Raw genomic sequence first — 22192 nt, 5'->3', positions numbered from 1 at the left:
GAGGCAAAGACGTGATTTTGGCCTGAAGGTCCCTCTGCTTGGGAACCCGCCGCCAGCTCGGCGTGGCGCGGAGGCTTGTAGCACAATCTCATCTCCTGAGAAGAGTCATATTTCGAAGGAGAGGGTGGAAGAAGTCAAATTGACATTTTTACACGTATGGGGGAGGTGGGGGGGAAGAGATAGGTATTGTAAAATAGGCCCCACCCCTTTTACTTAACTCCAAGTAGTCGTGACATTGGAGAGGAAATGTGAGTCACACAGTGGCTCGCTTGGCACCAGCACCCCCCCCCCCCCCCCCCCCCCCCCCCGCCCACAGATTCAAGGGGCCACCGTTGACAGGTGACACACGGAACAGCAGGTGAGGCTGTTACAAGGCCTCGCTGGGGACAAACCTGAGCGGAACTGGACCCCCCCCCCCTCAGCTGTACATGGTGTGGGGGGTGGTGCTGTCAGCACTACAGGGAACATGCAGGGCCCCCGCCATCTGGAGACTAAGTCTCTGTGGAGTTCCAGCTCGCATGAAAAGAATACTGATCTGAAAAGGTGTTAATCGCGGTAGACGACTGAAGTCCAGTTCCTCTGATCCGGTTCCCCGTTCCGGATGTAGCTGGGATCCTGTCCAGGAACCGGACCTCACTGGACCTTGCGATGTACAGTGGCCAGCGATGGAAGAGTTGTATTGGGAAAACAAGTCATTTATTAATCACTGCCACTTTAAATCTCAACATCTCATCATCATACTTGTATGTGGTATTTTTGTTACTGTTCACTATTCTGTTATTTGCTATTTTTTTCTTCAAATTGTTCTTGTGCAAATGACCCAAATGACAGTAAAGCTTTTCAGGCCTTGATAGTTGAAAAGGGGGGGTGGGACTGTTGGCCTGGAAGGTATCAGCTGCACCTACTCTGCTCCACCTGTAGTGTGGTGGATGTTGCCATGGCGACGGAGGAGATTGACACAGCCAGATTGATGGGGGGCTTGGATGTGGTGGACAGTGGTACACATCTGGCGGGGTGACCGGGGGGGGTTGGATTCCACCATGTATTAATTCATCATGATACTCTGATGCAGTACCTGAGCATGACCACAGGCAACATGTTATTTGTGATGGACATTATGTTACCAAAGCTTAATAATAATTTAAGTACATAGACTGGTATTCTGCGATCTAATGCCTGATAGGGCCACATAATGTCCTTGAAATGACCTAAAATATGTAGCTTTATTGATCATTGTGGATGAAGAGATGTAGCATATTGAAAGTGCACCACCCACTAATCAGGTGCCTTATGTTGCACATATTAAATGAATCATCCATCCATCCATCCATCCATTTTCCAAACCGCTTATCCTACTGGGTCGCGGGGGGTTCCGGAGCCCATCCTGGAAGCAATGGGCACGAGGCTGGGAACAACCCAGGATGGGGGGGCCAGCCCATCGCAGGGCACACTCACACACCATTCACTCACACATGCACTCACACACCATTCACTCTCACATGCACACCTATGGGCAATTTAGCAAGTCCAATTAGCCTCAGCATGTTTTTGGACTGTGGGGGGAAACTGGAGTACCCGGAGGAAACCCCACGACGACATGGGGAGAAAACATGCAAACTCCACACACATGTAACCCAGGCGGAGACTCAAACCTGGGTCCCAGAGGTGAATTAATCATGTTTATCTTAACTAATTAATGACTTTTTATGGCAGTTTTGCTGTCTTCGCAGATCCCGTAGATCGCGGCCGGGCCTCGGCCGTATCTGTCATTATCCTGTCTCTGTGCATGTGCACGACGTTTCCAACCCACATGGCATCTGTGACAGTATGCAGAAGCAAAGGATCGTGGGACTTTTAATGGCTGCTGCTTTGGTCACTTCCCGAAATGCTGTGTTGGACAAAGCTGTGTTTCAGATTTCTCTTTTTTAATTATTAAAAATTCATTAGCTACAGCGATCAGAAATCGTGCAGTTACAAGGTTGTTGGTTCAAATCCCAGGGCTCCTGAAATAGGCCATTAACCTCCTATGGCTTCAAGGACTGTCTGCTCCTGCTTTCTCAAAAATGTGTGACACTTTTTAAGAATGAAATCAATCATCCAGTTGTATGTCCAGGCGATGAGCATGAGAGGTGTGATCACGCACCGGAACCGAGGGACATGATAGGGCGGCGTTGCGTGACATCGCCCTGGCAGGGGTCAGCGGTCGCACAGCTCCAGGGTCGAGTGGAAAGCCGGCATCTTGTGACGCACAGATACATCCCACAGAATGCAGCAAATATTGCGTTTATTGGAATCGCCAGCCATGCCATTAAATGTTAATAAGCCCCCCCCCCATTAGCATGCTGTTGTGTGGGAGCCCTGGGAGAGGGCAGTGCCCCACCTGGTGTGTACCCTCTATTATACCCTGCACACAGAGGACTGTAGTCCTGACCCAACAGGATGTACAGACATCCCCTTTAAGACACCAGCAGACCCTTTACTAGGGCTTCCTGTGCAGTTAGTTACAGGGACATCCCCTTTAAGACACCAGCAGACCCTTTACTAGGGCTTCCTGTGCCGTTAGTTACAGGGACATCCCCTTTAAGACACCATTTACCTCTGGTGTTGGAGATGGAAATGACGTCACACCTGAGTTAACCAGGTTCCAGTAAAGCAAGTTAGAAAGCCATTTAGCGATATCAGGGATCAAGGGATTGGCCCTTAATCTTTGTTCACTTGCATTTAACCCAAACTACCTTAAATCTGGCAAATTATCCAGTAAGCAAGAAATCCTGCTTTCTGACACAGGCCCCAGTTTCAGCCAGGTTCATCGTTAGCCATTGTTAGCAATATCAGTTAATAATTACATGGTTAACACATTAGATCCAGTTAACATATTACATGGTACTTTGTGCATAAAAACACCATAGCAACGTGCCCACAGATAGCAGTGGGGCAGCACTGTGTGTACGACCGAATTAATGAGTCACAAATAAGACACAAGTGCTAGCAAACATTATTTAACTACGGCATTAACTTCTGTCAATAAAGAGTGCAACCATCTTTAATTCTGAGGTCGGGGTTGCAGATTTTCCAGGTTGGAATTACAACTAAAGTGGGTGTTCCAGTTCAAACTAGTTTGACTAGGAATTGGAAAATTCAGAGTTTAAATGGAACATAATGGTTACAGGGACATCCGCTTTAAGACACCAGCGGACCCTTTAAGAGGGCTTCCGGTGCCGTTAGTTACAGGGACATCCCCTTTAAGACTCCAGCGGACCCTTTAAGAGGGCTCTCTGTGCAGTTAGTTACAGGGAAATGTTGCAGTGCTTGTGAGTTTTATTTTGTCGAAGCTTAATTAAACTCCATTCAGGTATAAATAATGAAGCTGGAAGAGTGAATGAAAAGTTAATGGGATTCATTGAATCTGTTGAACAAACGTTGGCATGCGGACAGCCTGTAGTCAATGGCAACCACAAAAGCATCGCAAAACGCACAAGGTCACTGCGAAACACGGCACGCGTAACTCGCAATGTCGCCGTAACGACGGTGACCGGCACTGGGGTGGAAACGAGAGAGGCCTCTACAGGAGGACTCAAGGAATGACAGGCTGCCCCTGTATCGTCTGAACTCATGATACTCAGTTTATACATTCACATAGATGCCGTAAAAAAAAACACACGGTACTTGATGTATAAACATGCTCTGTTCTCCCGCCACCTCTGTTCTGCTCAGACTTCAGTTGCCTCTATTCCTCCTATGCACAACCCGCTTCATGAGCCCGCGCCGCGGCGTTTTTGGTGGGCGTGTCCCTGATGCTTGCCAGTCATGTTTCCTCCACCAATCCGATGCTCATGGAAGCAGGATTATTTGGCTGAATGCGCGGATTGGCTGTCAGTTGTTTTGATCCTGTCTTCAGGGACGGCGTTAAGAGGGGGTGCAGTTAGGGCGATTCCAATGGACCCGGAATGACAAGGGCCATAAAAAATTTGCAAAATAACTGTATTGGTCTGAACTGGGCGGCCCAAAATCTTTGGCATCGCCCCGGACTGTTATTCACGGTCGCATCAGTCCAACCAGAAGTGTATTCACTCTTATACTACGACTTGCATGTACTGTTCACTGAAGTCTCATTCCTTTTTGGACTAAACGCAGAAACTTGCAGTGATATTAAAATTCATTAGCAAGTATTTGAACACCTGAAGCTGTAAAGCGCACAGATCTGCATGTTTTGGGTCCAATTTTCAACTTCAAAGTCTGCCGTCTCCACTGTAGCAGAACAAATATCGTAGGTAAAGGGATTTCAGCGCCCCCTGGGGGTAGATGTTGGGGGCGGACAACAAACTGGGGCAGTAGGACAGCAAGTAACTTGATACCTATGAAGTTGAAGTAGATTTGTGGTTCAGCTTTCAGCTTCAACTTCTGCCTGGACCGTGTGGGCTTCTGGGTAAAAGGTACGTGCACACGAGGCTCTCATAGCCCCCTGGTGGTGACAGACAGTCAGGGCAACTTTCCGAGCGCAGCCCCTTCAGGGGTACTTCGATTTTAATTGCGTTATTTTCATTTATTAACATTACTCCCACGTGACTGTGTTTCCTCAGTAAATGTAATCTGCCTCCTGACATAGAAATAGGATGTTTTTCAATTAAAAAAAAATAATTAACGACGTAGATTACTGAACGATTTCACGATTCTGAATCGGCAACATAAAGTGGCGAAACGCTCTGCAGTTTAAATCATTTATAAATATTTATGTTAAATTTAAGAATAAATGCACACTGGCACGCCTGCATTTAAATGAGGGCGTGTCACCAAAGGTGGCTAACAGTAGGCTATTGTCATTCACGTCATTTGAACACGAATGTGGATTAAATACGAATACATTTAAAAGTAATGCTAGATGGGCACTTAAGTACCCTATATGAGGCGAGGGCGGCAAGTCTGTATAGTAGGTGGAAGGATTGGGTGTAAATTATCTTCTACTTAAAAACCATCGGGACGGGAGCGAACTTAAAATATTGATTTATTTATCTCTTTATTTTATTCAGTTTTGAGGTGCTCGTCAATTTTTGCTTTGAGTGTTTTTTTCCCGTCACGCCAATGGAGTAAACGTTCTTTAAGAAATATTTGCCACGATGCTGAAGCGACTGTAAAAAGTCAAAGACGCCTCACTGGGGCAGGACGAGTTTAAAAAGTGCGCAGTTTTTAAATAGATATATATATATATTCGCGTTTAAACGATGTGGCGACAGCCATTAAACTAATGTCTTTACATTTTGCATCACGGTTATGTTTAAGGATGTTTGTCACAACGAATTAAATTTTAAGGGTTTTACGATCCCTGGGGCTACGCGTGGGATTGTGTGATATAACCTATTATATTATTTGTTACAGGCCTATATTCCGTTTTTGAAAGTTTTTTTGTTCATGTTAAAGACCCAATACATCAGTTGGAAATTAAAATGTTAATTTTTCTATAAGTGATGTGTGTATATTTAGAAATATAAAATAGCAAAATAATTCAGAAAAAAACTGAGTCCACTGAGATCCCGCTCGGCTTACGCGAAAAGTACCGGCTTGGAGAACAAAGCTCGCGCGGCCTCCCGTTGGTCCTCTGTCGGCCAGATCCGTGTCCATCATCCCCGCGTAAACAGGGCGTGGACGTCGGCACCGTATCCCCATAGACAACCACCATCCCCGGCAGAGGCAGACTTTTGTTCTTTTTTCCACGGTGCGGTTTTGGGTTAGGTGCGCTTTTCGCTATAACGGCCGTCCCCCCCCCCCCCCGCCCGTTTGGAGTATCACGGTCTTTCTGGGGCGGTATCAAAATGAGAAAAAAAAACGAAAAAATTCCATTCTGCACCGAAATCAAACAGTACTGCTGTGCCAAAAAAAAAAAGATTTTTCTTTTGTTACTTACTAATAATTTGTTGTGCACTCGTATTCCTGTGACAATACATGCGTTCGTTAATGTTATATTTTTGGATATTATAGATACATGGTCTTTCATTTAAAGTAGGCCTAGAGCAGCTATGAAATTTATATACGTTTATTATTATGGGCAATATTATTATTCCTTTATTTATGCAATTAAAACCTGTAATTTGTTGAAAACTATGGAAGTACTTCTAATTATTATAGGCTTAGGCTATCGACTATTGCAGTACACATACAATACTCGAATAAAATTACTCGGCCACACAGAGCGCCTGACTTAAAGGGCTCTTCTGTGATCTGAGCAGGGCAGACATTTTAGTGAATTTCGCATTCTTCGAACACGACCGTTTATTTATGTGATTCTGCTGCTTTTGATTATTGTTAGATTATTTTGTGAGGATAAAAATCGTATCTATCTATCTATCTATCTATCTATCTATCTATCTATCTATCTATCTATCTATCTATCTATCTATCTATCTATCTATCTTATTTATTTGCGGAAGATCGGCCGCAGGCGGTGACAGGTCCTATATTGAGGGGCACCGGCAGGTCGCATGTAGACAAAGCTTCATGGGGTTGGGGGATTGGGGTGGGGGCTGGGGGGTGCAGTCCATGGGAGGCAGAACAAAGGCGAATTTTAGCCGGACCGCAGCGGACCCCGTCAGTGTCAGCCATTCTCACCATGTTTTATTGCGATTATTTAGAGCTGAACGGCATTGTGAAGAACTGACGAAAAAACGAACGGCACACATCCCTAATATTTTAAGCATATGTGTGATTTATATGCGCTGGTGTAATAAACAGAAAGAAGCAAAAAATTATACAGAACAGGACGAGACACATTAAAGGATTTAATTACAGTGCACTTGCGCTCACACACTTTTGAAACATTTTGGTAGAACAATCATCACAGATCCCGGACTCTTGCAAACCCACAATAGCGTCCCAAAGTTTGATCTTTTCATTCCAATTAACTTAAACAAATAAATTCTTATTACATTATAAATATTAATTATAATCTATTTAATGACGGATGCGTTTTATTTTGTCATTTTACCTATATATGCGTGTATGTTTTCCGTTTACAGATGTAATTTATAAACGGTATATATCCTCAGTATGTTTTAAAAATGTATACTAATTAGATTTTTTAGGCCTACATTATATATGCAAATTGTGATAAAAATTCACTTCTAAACGTACTGAGTTTGCAGTGCTGTTGTCATTTATAATGTTGACGTATCATTTTGATTAAATACTTAATAACCTTAGGCGTCAGTATTATTTTCTTCCTTCGCGTAAGAGAATTGCACGCATTTTTAAATTACTGTTTTTTTTTTCCTTTTTTAACACGAAACATTATTAACCTCCTTTTCTCTATAGCTATCTGTGGAAAACACGTAAGCATGTACAAGTAATCCGACGTTTTGAATCGAGGCAGGGGCTCGCCGGTAAAATCCGCACGGCTCACGGTTTTAGATAATAAATGTCTGACATTCATATTCTTGATTACTGAGCGTTTTTCATGACAGCCCCGAACACCCTGCACGTAGCCTATAAACGGCACGTGCTGGTCCATCCCCACTCGTCGTCACTGTCAGTTTCCCTCTCGGTCAAACTGGCAGGCGAAAGGAAGGCGGACAGCATATCCATTCAGATACCCTTCATGCTGAATTTTATCAAGGTCAATTAATGACCACGGGCCATAACTTTGATGGGCCACGACACGCGCACAGGGAAAACGGGCTGAATTCAGGGAACTCATAAGTGGTCCTCCCTTTTTTGTTTAATTACGCAGGTTTTTCGGCGCACAACTTACCTTTCAAAACCGGTACATGTGCCTCTATCCAGGTAACCACGTGACAGCTGTCTATGCAGCTGATAATTGGGGGGGTGGAGGGGACGTCGGTGCTGATTGCTATTTCACTTCAGGGCGAGCCACTCGTGCCCGGCCAGGACGCCGGCTATCCTCGCTGCCCCCCCATTTTCCCCGGCGTTTCACGCCTCTCCACGGGCGTGACGCCCCTGCACCTTTAAGGCAGCTCAGGAGAAAAAGCAGCCGCAAAGAAGGAGAGGTCCTTTTCGTGATGCTGTGAGGGGAGGAGAGCGCTAGCGCGGGGACCAGCGGGCGAAGATGCGTCTGCTTGTTGCTTTCTGGAAGGAGAGAGGTGGCCATGAGGATTTAAATCAGGGGCACAACAATTTTAGCTGCTATTCCACATTATCTGGACAGGACAATTATTTTTTTTACTTTGCCCTTTTTTCATGAAACAGAACTGACCGTTAACAACTGTTTTTTTAAACCACAACAGATTTTTTCCCCCACTATTTTTTGATAATTTAAAACAGGTCTTTATTATAATAATAATTATTATCATTACTATTGTTATTATTATTATTTTCTCCAAAGACAGTACCACCTGTACGTATCTCAGTGAATGTCCGGCTACTCATCAACGTCGCACCTGGGATCTGAATCCGGCAGGCGAGAATCCAATGCGGCTGTGAGCGGCAGCGCATCGCCCTGACCGAAGCGCAAAGGCAAGAGCAACAAGGCACGGATGCTCAGGGAGAAAATGTAAAGCCGTTTATTCCATCGCCCAGCGACAGCGAAGAAAGAATAAGGAAGAGCGAAGGAGAAAGTGCGCAGTCCGAAGAAATAAGACGCGTAGTTTGCGGACTGAACGGAGCGGGGAATGAGGATATTGGCGATCACCTTTTTCCAGTGCATCCTGAATGGTAAGTTAAGCTCCCCGAATCGTTGAAGATGACATGCAGAAGAGGGAAAACGGGCGAGGCGACAAATAAATGCCAAAGTTGCGGCGGTGGCCTGGAACACGGCGTTTTATACGAGGGAGAGTGACGGCGCTCGGTCACTGATGCCGCGGAACAGCCGGGAGCCGCGCAGGCAGCAAACTAGTTAAACCAAGCCGGCACAGCCGAGGGGTCAATTAATAGCAAATGTGTATACTTTTCCAATAAATTACAAAACTCATTAGCTAATCTTATATATCAAACACCTTTTCGCTATTTTTAAATTTTCATATGAGGAAAAAATAGCCTACACCGTCACTCTGTTTACTACTTGATAATGTAATTACAGATGTAAGTGATACCTTTTCCATACGCCATTTTACACAATAATTTGTTTGAAATATGCCAGTTTAAAACCTTACATTTAATTGTTATATTTATATAGGTTTCAGTTTCGTCGCGAAGATCTCTGAGCAAAGGCTGTTAACGCACACTAATTTAATAATATTTGTATTTTTGTGAACTCACGAGCTCAAACACATTTTGAAAGGATTTTCTCGGGAAACGTGTATCATAGTCACTATTTAGTCGTGTAAAAACAAAAACGTGAGGGCAGATTAATTTTTCTCTCGAAATGACACGTATTACGGCGTTGATTCTGAGTATTTGCGCTGGGCTATCACGTGCCAATTATAAGCTCTATCGGTCAACACAAAATTTCATGAAAATAGGAAAAAAATAACTCGATGAATTGTTTTGCTATTCAAATAAACGTACAATAATTTAACACCAAATTTAGAAAATAAAATGACTTAATCTCTGTATATAAAGCGAAAAACAACAAAATGTTAAAATCCATACTTTACTCAGATTATATCTACGAAAGAGAAGTCGACCAGTAAACGTAAAATGATATTTTAAACAGCTAAATTGTTAAGACAGAAGGGTCTTTTTTTCTTATTTAATGTAACACACCGGCCGCCCCGCGAAACTGCGGCCGTGTTTGCCTGGTAAAGATGGAGCTGCGCGTGCAGAAAGCCTCTTATCAGCCGGCTGCAGGCGCGGCGTGGGAAGCCGCTTTACATTTCCCTTTGTTTGCATGACACAAAGTCGATCAGCCTCTTGCTGCCAACCAGCCGGCCTTGGTGAAAATTCATGTGCCATTATAGGTGTGAAATGGCATGGAGGTCTGTGGAGGGGAAAGGGGAACTGCCATGCGTGGGACTGAGAGGGGAGCAGGGGGACGGCAGGGGGGCAGCGAGAGCCAGAGGAAATGGTGTCATTCGGAGGCTCATCCTGCAAGGCAGGTGGGAAATGTTGTAAAAAAACTGGAAGTTTAAACTGGGGGGTTGTGGTGGTGTTGTTGGGCAGGGCGGAGTGGGGGTGGGCAATGCACCAGCGAAAGACGTGGGAAATGTGTCCGCGAGAGAAAAACGAAGGGGGCCAGCGGTCAGGGCGGCGCAGAGAGGCGGTGAAGGACGGCCATTGGTATATTCGCCGGCCAAGGCTGCGTCATGTCCAATCAGGAGAGAGGCATGGGGCACCGCCCAGCGAATGACAGCTGCCAGTTCTCCAGCCTGCGCGTTCTTTCCTCCAATCGGAGCCTCCGAGGGCCACACCTACGACATCATCCTCAGCTAATTCCGAAATCACAAATCTGCTCTGCCCCCGAAGCCGCGATCTTTAGAAGGATGGACGTCTTGACACTTAACACGGCCTAGATGCGACTCAGAGGACGGAGGTCCGGAGGCGTGAGACGGGCCGCCGGGGATGCTTAGGGAACGAGGCTGAGCCTTTAGTCCCTCCCCCTAAATGCCAGGAAGCTGTCGGTTTAGCAGTTAAATTAAACACACTCTCGTTAATCGGTCTCCGGGGAATGGCAGGTAGCCATGCTGGCTGAGGACGCACAAGGCCGTTGACCTGGAAATGCCACCTGGAATTGGCGGCGTTACTCGTAGATAATTGGATAAACATTTAATCGACCTGCTTACATTTTTAAAAAAAAATCACTGGTCATGTTATGTTTCAGGACTCATTTCTGTTCTGTCTTCACCCTGTGAATATAATCCTGCCATTTCCTTAACGCCACACCCCAGTTTTGGTCACTGTATTAATATTGTCCTGCCCCAAACATCGTCATTCATCTCGTAATCAATAAACAATAAGCACGAGTAACATCTTCAGTGCTATGATTTTGACTATTTAGCCGTCAGAATGAGGAATTTCGGCGTATTAAATATTCAGGAGGTGTCGGTCACTGCGGTGTGTCCGTGGGATCCATTACAAAGAGATCATTTATTTCTTTAATGTTGGTTCCTTGGACGGAAAAATGACAGATTAGCACGGAGGAATATTTGGGGTTGAAACGGGTCATTAGTCAGGATGACTTATTGCTCTGTCCTGCCTCTGACTTTAATTGTCATGCAATTTTATATATTCTTCCAAGACTGATGCCAACTTTGCTTTTTCAATGTAAACCTTGCGAGCTAAAGGAAGCAGTAACAGTCGAGGGCTTAGGGGGCGGAGGGGCAGCAAAACGAGGGCCGGCGTACTTCTGGCCGTGTGTGTACGCGATGCCTGCAATTTCAGCACAGAAGTAATTACAGAATGCGTTAATCACAGGGGAGATAGACTGGAAAATGTTGTTTTGCCATGATGTCCGGGGGGTAAATCTGATACAAGCTCAATTGGAGTCTAATAAGCTCTGCAAATATACAGCTTGGCTCATTAATCTACAGTCTGTATGATAGGGGGACTGGGCAGACCTGCGGGGAGGGGGGATCTGCTTAGCGATGGACGCAGCAGCTGATTTTGGCCGGTGGAGTACAGGAGCACGCTTGAAGTGGCCTGTCACTGCCGCGCGAGAAAGTCGAACCGTGATGGAGCGTCAAGTTCAATCACGTTCGCTGCACGACTCTGCGTCTGGCGGTTCGTCTTTTATAAGCCCTGGCTGAAGAAGACTCGCTGCGTTTTGGCAAGTTGCAAAGACTCGTCGCGTTGTGGCAGCTGGCTAGGACTCACTGTGTAGTGGCAGATTGTGAAGACTCACTGTGTTGTGGCAGATTGCTAAGACTCACTGCATTGTGGCAGATTGCTAAGAGTCACTGAGTTGTAGTACGCTCGCAAGACTCGCTGAGTTGTAGTAGAGTACTAAGACTCACTGCATTGTGGCAGATTGCTAAGACTCGTAGTGCAATTGCAGCATGTAAAGACTGAGCTGTAGATTGCCAAGACTCGTGTTATGGCAAATTGCCAAGACTCGCTGCGTTGTGGCAGATTGCCAAGTGTCGCTGAGTTGTGGCAGATTGCCAAGACTCACTGTCGTGGCACATTGCCAAGACTCACTTCATTGTGGCAGATTGTGAAGACTCACTGCATTGTGGCAGATTGCGAAGACTCAGTGACTTGTAGTAGATTGCTTCTGCATGCTGTGTTGTTGTCGACTGATAAGACTCATTGAACTGTTGCAGGTAATGACTCCCACTGTCATAGCAGATTGCTAAGACCCATTGAATGATATGAGTGAGTCTGAAACTCTGCTCTGGCCAAAGTGTAATCCAAGGACATGAAGTCAGACTAACTGATGTCTCTGAGGAGCCCACAGAATGCATGTGTGTGTGGTGTGTGAGTGTGTGCTGGTGTATAGGGCTACATGCATGTGTGTGCTTCAGGTTTTGACCCTGACTTTAGTATTTAGCAGTTTTATAATGTCTATATACTGTGTGTAAAGATGTTTGGGATGTTTGGCTCATTAGCAGCGAAGCACAGAGCTGTCTGACAACTTTAAACAAACGTAAAGCGTAATTACAGATTAGAGCAGCCCTGCAGTGAAGGGGCGCGTTCAGCCGCGCCTGGACCGAGCGCTAATGGCATAGCCGCAAAGATGTTAGCAGTGTCAGCCGGCTCCATCCGGAAATACGCACACAGGCGAAGGTGTTTAACCAAGCGTGGACAGAAAGCGAGAGGGGAGAGAGGGAGTTGGAGGGGGAGAGAGGAAGAGGGAGGTGGAGGGGGTGAGAGGGAGGTGCTGGGGGCGAGAGGGAGGTGGAGGCTGTGTGACAGTTTTCTGAATATCTGCTGGAAATGTTTAAGTGGAAAAAATGCTGAGACAGATGCAGGTGCATGAGTATGAGGATTCATGTCTGTCTGTCTCTCTTCTGTCAGTCAGACAATCTGTGACTTTATCTCTGGCTCCTATTTGCCTTTCTGTCTGCCTTTCTGTCTGTCTGTCTGTCTGTCTGTCTGTCTGTCTGTCAATCAGACAGTCTGTCTGTCTCTCAGACTGTCAGTCAGACAATCTGTGACTATCTGTCTCTGGCTCCTTTCTGCATTTCTGCCTGCCTGTCTGCCTTTCTGTCTGTCTATCTGTCTGTCTGTCAATCAGACAGTCTGTCTCTCAGACTGTCAGTCAGACAATCTGTGACTTTATTTGTCTCTGGCTCCTGTCTGCCTTTCCGTCTGTCTGTGAGGTAATCGGGCTTCTGAAAGTCACTGAGTGACGGTGATGCTGCTGTGGAGCAGACCAGCGGGAGGCGGGGGGGACAGCCGGACACTTTCCGTGTGACATTCATGCTTAGTGCCATTTGTGCTTTTGCTGGTAATGATGAGTGCGAATGAGCTGTTTTGGTGACTTGTGCAAAGAAGCGGGAAGACAGAGAATGTGCTTTTGCTTCGGCCTGGAGGTCCATTCTGCGGCAGGAAGGTTTAAGACGGCAAACTGACAAGCCTGTGATCGCCGTGAAGAATGCCCCTGCCACAGAAACACTTGGGCTGTTTATAAAAGACATAATGACGCCTGGAAATCTACCCATCATGCATTTGGGGGAATGACACTCTTGCCGACGGAGGAGCTGGAGCCAGGCCCGCTCGGCATGCTGGGAAGGTTACATGAAGGCTAGAAGGGGCTTGCGGGATTCTAAGATGTTGGTGCAGTGTGTGGGGGGGGGGGGGTGGGGGAGGGGGACAGGGGCAGTGTAGATGTATAGTAGCCGAAGCCGTGTGTGAATCCACCAAGGGGCACAGTAGCTCTGGGAGCCCGGAGCCCAGCAAACTGCTCATGCTCCTTCCCAGGGGCTTGTTGGAAATGCGAGATTGATCCGTGCGGTCCATCCGAACGTGCGTCTCCATAAACGGCGGGATTGGAATTCCAGAGGCTGCCCCCGCCCCAGCTTCCTTGGGGGTGTGTGGGACATTTGTAGACGCCTCCCGCTGGACCTGGGCGTGTCTTGGTGTGGGGTGGGCGTGGCCTTGGGGTACGGCAGCGTCGTTTTTTTCAGGCGAGACTTTAATTTTTGATGAGGAAAGTTTGGGCTAGTCTGCTGATGGAGGCTGGGGGGGGGGGGGGTCCCCATGGGGGCGGGAGCTCAGCTGCACCCGTTACGGACCTGCGGTTAAATTACGTTTCATTCCTGTGAATCGCATTTCAAGCCGTCGCCATTTTTTATGCTGTCATTTTTCACAGCATGTCCCCTTCGTCTACATTAAAAAAAAAAAAAACATTTTGCCCCTGGACTGTCTTAAAATGCATTATTTGTACACTGAGCCCCCTCCCCTGCCGACCCCCGCCTGCCCGTTGCCATGGCGGCGGCGCAGAGCCCCGTGCGATGTTCTGGTGCCGTCCTTGGGTTAATCGCTGGGCTGCGGCAGCCCTGAATATCGCCCCGTGGATTTGTATTCTGACTAAAAAAACTGGAAGCAGATTGTCTTTATTTGGATTTGCTTCTTTATGGATAATGTGCTGTTGTTTTCAGACAAGAAGCTGCAGGCCTTAGATCTCCAGATGAACGGCTCGCTTTATCAGTATGTCGCAGTCCATCGTTCCCTTCATAAGAACGCAAAAGCAAGACCTGGCATTGCAGGACAGAGAAGAAAGAGAAAACGGCCAGAAAGTCACCGGCAGAAGTGGCCGCCCTCGGAATCATCCCCGGCCGCTGCCTTTTACATGCGGTTCGTTTTAATCTACAGCTTTCCTCATTTTATGCCAAACGGGCTTGCGAGTAAAATATAAGATTAAAAGAGAAGGAGAGAGAGATGCTAAGGCAAATATGTGGAATTAATAAAACCCAGAGATTAATATTTCAGAGTCTGTAGCACGCCTGTGATTACAAGGACCAGTAGTTTGGGGGAATGGCTGGGGTCTCTTTAATGCAGCTCGGTCCTCGTGGTTGTGGCTGGGGTCTTGGTTAAAGGCCGATACCTTGGGGTTGTGGTTGGGTCCTCGTGGTTGTGGCTGGGGTCTCGGTTAAAGGCCGGTACCTTTGGGTTGCAGCTCGGTCCTCGTGGTTGCGGCTGGGGTCTTGGTTAAAGGCCGATACCTTGGGGTTGTGGTTGGGTCCTCGTGGTTGCGGCTGGGGTCTTGGTTAAAGGCCGATACCTTGGGGTTGTGGTTGGGTCCTCGTGGTTGCGGCTGGGGTCTTGGTTAAAGGCCGGTACCTTGGGATTGCAGCTCGGTCCTCGTGGTTGCGGCTGGGGTCTCGGTTAAAGGCCGGTACCTCTGGGTTGCGGCTGGGGTCTCAGTTAAAGGCCGGTACATCGGGGTTGCGGCTGGGGTCTCAGTTAAAGGCCGGTACCTTGTGGTTGCGGCTGGGGTCTCAGTTAAAGGCCGGTACCTTGTGGTTGCGGCTGGGTCCTCATGGTTGCAGCTATGGTCTTGGTTAAAGGCCGGTACTTCGGGGTTACAGCTAGGGTCTTAGATAAAGACCAGTAGCTTGGGGTTAGGGTCTTGGTTGAAGACAGGTAGCTTGGGAGTGTGGTTGGGGTCTGTGTTGCGCAGGGTTAGGGTTCAGGTTAGTCTGGTATGTCTTGCTCCGCTGTGCTATCAGCTCATCCCCAGCAGTGTTTATGCAAATTGCTGTTTGATCAGATGATTACATTATAATTTGATTAATCCCGAGCACTAAACGTCCTGAATACATTTGAGTTTGTAGTGCGGCCCAGCTGACAGAGAGATGCCCCCCCCCCGTCCCCAAACCCCCACCCCCCCGGGGTGCTAGGATTGAGAAACATAAAGCGGGCTGCCGTGCCCTTAAGTGGAAAATAAACGGAGTGTAACGAGCCCATTTAAATACGGGCGGCGTGTGGGAAGCAGATGCAGTCGATGTAAGCGCAGAAGATTAGCGACGGAGGCTAATAAGATGGACAGAGCTGACTGGCAAGTTCTCAAGGCGGAAGGGGAGCCTAGTCAGCAGTCCGGGAATGTCGGACCAGGATCGGGATCTATACAGAAAATTCAATATCGTTGCTTCACTCATGTCAGCTCTGTCAGGCTCGAAAGCCTTTCCCTTTAGTCGCATCTGATAAAAATGGCCGATAAAGAACATAACAAAAAAAGAGAAATAAGACATTTAGTTTATATACTGCAGGATATTCTGTCCCAGCCTGACATACATGCTTGCTGTTGTATGAAGTGGGACACAGAGGCAGAAACAGACAGAGACACAATTGCACACATGGACACACGTGGACGCACACAGACATGTAGATACATGCAAAGGCATGCATGGGCATGCAGAGACACACAAAGTCATGCAGAGACACTTTGAAAAATGCACAGACACACAAAGACACGCACGGACATGCAGATGCATGCAGGGACATGCAGAGACATACGGCCATGCGAAGACATTCAAATACACGCTTGAATATACAGAGGCATGCACGGACATGTCGAGAGAGACACATGAACATGGAGAGACACACACGACCCATATGGACATGCAGAAATATGCATGGACACACAGAGATATGCAGAGACATGCAGAGACACACGGACATGCAGAGACATGCAGATACATGCAGGGACATGCAGATACACGAGCATGCGGAGACATGCAGAAACATGCATGGACACACAGAGACATGCAGGGACATGCAGAGACACACGGGCATGAGGAGACATGCAGATACATGCAGAAACATGCATGGACACACAGGGACATGCAGGGACATGCAGAGAAACACGGACACGCAGAGACATGCAGGGACATGCAGAAACATGCATGGACACACAGGGACATGCAGAGACACATGGGCATGAGGAGACATGCAGATACATGCAGAGACACGCAGAGACATGCAAGGACATGCAGAGACATGCAGAGACACACGGGCATGCAGAGACATGCAGATACATGCAGGGACATGCAGAGACACACAGACACGCGGAAACTTGCACAGACACACAGAGACACACAGAGACACCCACTGACACGCAGAGACACACGCACACATGGCGGCCCATCCCCCCTGGAGCGGTAAGCATGTAGTGCAAATGAAGTGTCAGCAGAGTGATTCTCTGCAGGTCAGCAGAGTCTGCTGTGTGGGATAGGGAGGTGGAGGTCCACAAAGCAAAGGCACCAGCACGTCCAAGAAAAGCACCAATATACCTGACCAGCAGGGGGTGAAATGGAGCCCACTCTGACTGGGGGCACTGCAGTTCTCTAGTATTATAATACAGAGATGCAGTGAATTTTTAGACCTCAGATGTCACTTTGGCTGAACGAATAAGGCAGTCACTCTCCAGGATAACCGACCCCACCGTCTCCTCCTGTCTCTGGGTCTTCAGTCCACACTCTTGTCATACTTCCGTCCCCCATGGGAAGGTCGCTGTGAAGTACCCTGAGCCTCAGACCTCATTCAAACTTGGCGCGGGAGCTTAGTATAACCTTTTCAGCTCCGATGCTCCTTAATTAACCGGTCAGTGTGTGTCAAGTGATCTCTCTTTGGTAACCGAGGCTGCTGCGCAGCCAGGGGGAAAATCACCCTGCGGTTGAAGTTTCTTTTGATCTGACTAATGGCCCCGTTCCTCCACGGCGACCTTGGCTTCTGGTGACGCCATTGCCCGTCTTTCAGCACACGTGCCCCGCTCACCGTCAATGAGCGTCGCAGGAATCTGATCTGTCAGCACCAGGTATTTGCAGATTTAACGCTGGGTTCTTTTTTTTTTTTGAGGGCCGATCTCTTAACGCGAGGCTGACAGAAGCCAGAGTGCTGGAGGAGGTTGTGTGCCACCTGTGAGCGAACATGACACTCCCGGTCGACTCCGTGGTTATGCTCCTTTCATATAGAATTTCTAGATGATTTTTTTTTGTCTTGCTGTCGGAAAATCAGCCTACTTCACGCCAGAAGTTTCATGAGAAGCTGTGCCTTTGCGAGGCTTTTAGCTGACTTCTGCTTAAAGTGGAGTGGTTCTCCCTGTTCCCCAGTCTCATAATTGGCAGGGGTGATTTTAGGTTATTTTTAAGTGGGCGGGGCATAAGAAGGGTCAGAATTCATAGAGAGGCCTGACTTATCGTTAGCCAATGATATGTTTTTAGTTGGTGAGTGACAGGAGAGGGGGAACTCCAGGGGCCAATCAACTTTCAGCTGGGGGCCAGTGTTCTTGAAACCCCGCCCCTGTAACTCCCCTCCTCAGTGTTTATCCTTTAATTCTGGATGTTATTAGCTAAGGCCCTAGATGCAGTGGTGACTGCTGCTCCGATGGCCGTCTGCCTGGGCCGGAGAAGCCACATCCGTTGAGTATCATGCTATGCATAGGCTTCCTGTGTCTAATCCATAAGCTCGCCGCTCTGTCTGGGGTCCCATCTCTTCAGCTGTGGGTTTGAATCATATGCACCGCTGGAGGTGGGCAGGATGGGCCAAGATCTCATGTTCTGCACAGGAGAGGGAGTGACATGCAGCACCCACAGCGCGTCCTGCCACGTATGACCTACAGGGTGCACCAGTATTTGCTGGGGTCATGTGATCCCAGTTAGGCTCCCCCCTGAAACCTGTGTGAAGTGTGAAAACACACACACACATACACACAAAGCTCAGAATCTCCCCCCCACATAAGCCAGTGGAGTGATCAAAATGATCCGGCATCAGTCCGCCAGTGGGGCGGCGCCATCCGCCCTCCCCCCACACAGTCCCTGTCCTCCGTCATGGCAAATATTCATGAGAGCAAATTGGAGAGCTGCTGTAGGACAAGTGCCGTTGCCGTGGCTGCGGTGCAGGAGCAGGGAAACTCGCTTTCCCCTGGGGGCAATGTGGAGTGCTCCTTAATTACCCCTGGGGCTGCGGTGGGGCATGTAGAAGAGCTGTGGCGAGAACCAAGTGCTCCTACTTACCTGGCCGTGGAGAGACAGGTTGTGGGAGGGGCAGATACGGTAGGGGTAGATACGGGAAGGGCAAATACAGGAGGGGCGGAAATACACGTAAATATTTTTGTCCGACAAATACAGAATTTTTTTCTCCCCTTTCTGCAGATGTGAAAGGCGCTATACAAAAATAAACTGAATTGTATTAATCTGCCCATGTTCATTCAGTGAACAAGTCGGTCCTCTGCAGTGACAGGACATGGGGAGAGCAGCAGAGTTGATCAGTACAATGCGACAGTAACGTCATATGAGAATCCGTGGGTCACCGCGATGCCGTAACGTCAAGGAAAGTGGTTTGTTCCATGGCAGAAATCATAGCTCCCATGGTTCACGGCAGAGCCCGATCGACAGAACGTGTGGAATATGTACAATCGGTCCGAAAACTGAAACGACTCCAGGGCATTAAACGTATGTGCAGCCCCTCAGTCTTTGCGCTAATTGATAAATGCGCGCACCGCTGTTGTCTGCTTCTGTACAGCCACCGCCGATCGATCGCCGTAAATGTCACCCCTGATGGCCACTCCTGAGCTATCTGTGTTCGACTGAGCTTGCCTTAATCCCGGCGGGGGTGCGGACAGCGGATTCCAGCCTTGTGTATGATTAGCCGCTCGTTGTTACCGATGGTTTTTCTTGGTTTTTCAATAGCAGAGTACATTTACTTTTAAAAATAAGTAATGAGTTATGGTTTTAGATATGATTTTAAGGTAACAACAATATTATTTTTTGCTATTGCAGTATAATGTAGCTTGAACTGTTATAAACTCGATCTGAGTCTGTCATCTGAGGGTGATGATTACGTAACGTTTAATGTAACGCCAAGTGATCAGTTTACACCAGCATGGCTGTGCATTAAGTGTGCCCTTTACGGGCATGTTTTAAGTTCTGCCTGATTCAGGGAATCAGCAGACATGCAGTAGACAAGTGTTTAAAAATTAAAACATTAGTGTAAAACACAGAGAGGACATGCCAACTCCAGACATGGCAGATGGCGCTAGGATTTGACGTCTTAAGTCAGTGGGTGTGGGGTGCCCCACTGAACAACCAGGCTGCCCCAGAATTGGCATTTCAGTAGTAAAAATGACCATATTTACCTTTACACTTAATGTAGCTTGTGTTATTTTTAATTGTACAGAAAAGCATTGGGTTACATTACAGTCAGCCTTCAGTCAAAAGCCTAATGGAGTGTCATTAATTAGATGGCTGGATGGAGACGGGGATGAACGCATGTGTTTGGCTTCATTAAAGGTAAGAACTTACGTAAGCTGACATCTGAGATTAGCTCCCAGGCAAGAAACCTGCCCGAGTGTCAAAAAACTGTCCTGGGAAGTGAGCGGGCTGAGAGGGGAGGGGCTTTTTGCTAGAGGGGAGGGGCAGTTTGACAGAGGGGAGGAGCCGTTGATGGGCAGGAAGTGCTGTTTCACAGAGAGGGCTTTTTTGGCGTGGCTAAACTGCTTCTACATCATTCAGCCTAATTGATCTGACTGGGAATTTAATATCCGACGTCTTGATAGTGTAAACTTTCATCGTCTTTGATGTCTTTGGTGAGCATTTTGATAAGAGTCAGTTAACAGAGAGGGTAGCTATGAGGCTGATTGCCGTGGGTTACAGTAACCGGGTTATCTGTTGGACTGGTGCCGATGTGGGCCGAGGTGATGGAGATGGCAGCTGGACCTCCCCCCCCCCCCCCCGATTCCCCTGGGAATCCCCAGCTTCAGTCGGCTCCCCACCCCGCCTTGTCGGTCTTTCCAGCCTCACGTGGACGGTAGCAAACCAGCTGATGTGGTCTCCTGGCATCAGGATTTCCAGCTGCCTCTTTGGGGGCGGGGTCTATGGAAGCCCCTCCCCCAAGGGGGTGGGGGTTATCTTGGAGAGCCCCCGGCTTGGTTCTCTGCATGCTCGTGATAAAGACGGCCCTCGTAGTGCCGTAATACACCGATTGTGGCAGCTCATTAAATCGCTCCGCTGTCGTCGGCTTGATTTGCCATGCTGCTGTCCTTAATTCCTCCCGACCGGCGTCTAACCAGCCGTATGGAGCCCCCACCCCCCCCCTTACCCCCCGCGGGATGCCAGGCCTAATCTGTACTTGATGGATGTTTTTTTTTTTCCTTTGAAGAAAATCAAATCTGCAGTTCTGGCAGCCTGTTCGGGACGCCCCCAGCACACACACACACGCAGATACACACGCACACACAGCAGGGGGAGAGGGCTGTGGAGTCGGGGGCTGTTTAAAACGGGGGGTGTTCACAGGGTGACACGAGGGGACCTCGACTCGGCGGCCCAGAGTCACCGGGCCTCATGTCAGCCGGGAGCAAACTGCCTGCTTAATAATGGATGCCGGCAGTACATTATTCATCAGTATCGTTTATGTTCCCGTTTACAGAGCGGTACGGGGAAAAATTATCCCAATTAGGGCTGGAGGGCGGCACCGCGGGCATCCCGCAGGGAGCCAGGGGGCGCTAGAGAGCCCACATGAACCCCACCCTTTCTCGAAGCAGCAGTAGGGCACGGGGGCAACTTTATTCACAGGCAGAGTAAGCTGGAAGGAAGTGGTCCCGGCAGCAGAACCTTCCAGAAGCCCTTCCTGTGACCGACCTCAGCTAGGCATATCCCATCGTATAACTCGCTGTAAATCACCGCGAAGCACCGCGACCCCACCTAGAATATTGTGTGCGGGTTTGGTCACCATACCTTAAGAAGGACATTGCTGCCTTGGAAAAGGTGCAACGCAGGGCTACGAGAATGATTCCTGCTCTTAGAGGAATGTCTTATGAGGAGAGGTTAGCTGAGCTGAATCTGTTTAGCCTCGAGCAAAGGAGACTAAGGGGGGACATGATCCAGGTATATAAGATTCTAACAGGTCTGGATGCTGTTCAGCCAAATGGATACTTCAATATTAGCTTAAATACTAGAACTCGTGGCCATAGGTAGAAATTAGCGGGAGAACGATTTAAAATGAATGTGAAGAAGCACTTCTTTACACAGTGTGTAGTTAGAGTGTGGAATAGTCTTCCTGCTAGTGTAGCGCAAGCTAAAACCCTGGGTTCCTTTAAACCAGAGCTAGATAAGATTTTAACAACTCTGAGCTGTTAGTTAAGTTCTCCCCGAACGAGCTTGATGGGCGAACGGCCTCCTGTCGTTTGTAAACTTCTTGTGTTCGTTTGTTCTGTCAGGTACACCTGGCTTCGTGTACAATTTGGTTCCTCTGGCCACGCCCCCCATACGTCACAGCTCCATTGTCTCTAAAAGCATCTTTAAATATTGAAGGACTCAAGAAGCACGTGTAGATGTGTGGTTTCTTCACCCATCTACCTATCTCCAGGCGATCCATTTTCACGGGAGGGTTTGAGGCTCGAGAGCCTCTTCTTTGCTTTCTCGTAGACGCG

General features: G+C 47.9%; 1 protein-coding gene across 1 annotated transcript in view; it reads left to right on the top strand.

Annotated features, from left to right (window-relative positions):
* The first annotated feature begins 7334 nt into the window (after window positions 1-7334).
* Window positions 7335-22192, top strand: part of LOC125721705 (Down syndrome cell adhesion molecule homolog) — a 68116-nt gene continuing 53258 nt past the window's right edge. Inside the window, 1 exon segment of the mRNA XM_048997692.1 lies at window positions 7335-8658. Coding sequence (XP_048853649.1) covers window positions 8616-8658 — 43 coding nt within the window. The 5' untranslated portion in view covers window positions 7335-8615.

This window comes from Brienomyrus brachyistius, unplaced genomic scaffold (assembly GCF_023856365.1).
Source record: "Brienomyrus brachyistius isolate T26 unplaced genomic scaffold, BBRACH_0.4 scaffold35, whole genome shotgun sequence".
Lineage (NCBI taxonomy): Eukaryota > Metazoa > Chordata > Actinopteri > Osteoglossiformes > Mormyridae > Brienomyrus > Brienomyrus brachyistius.
Note: the sequence above shows the minus strand (reverse complement) of the source record. Positions and strands in the feature narration are given on the sequence as shown.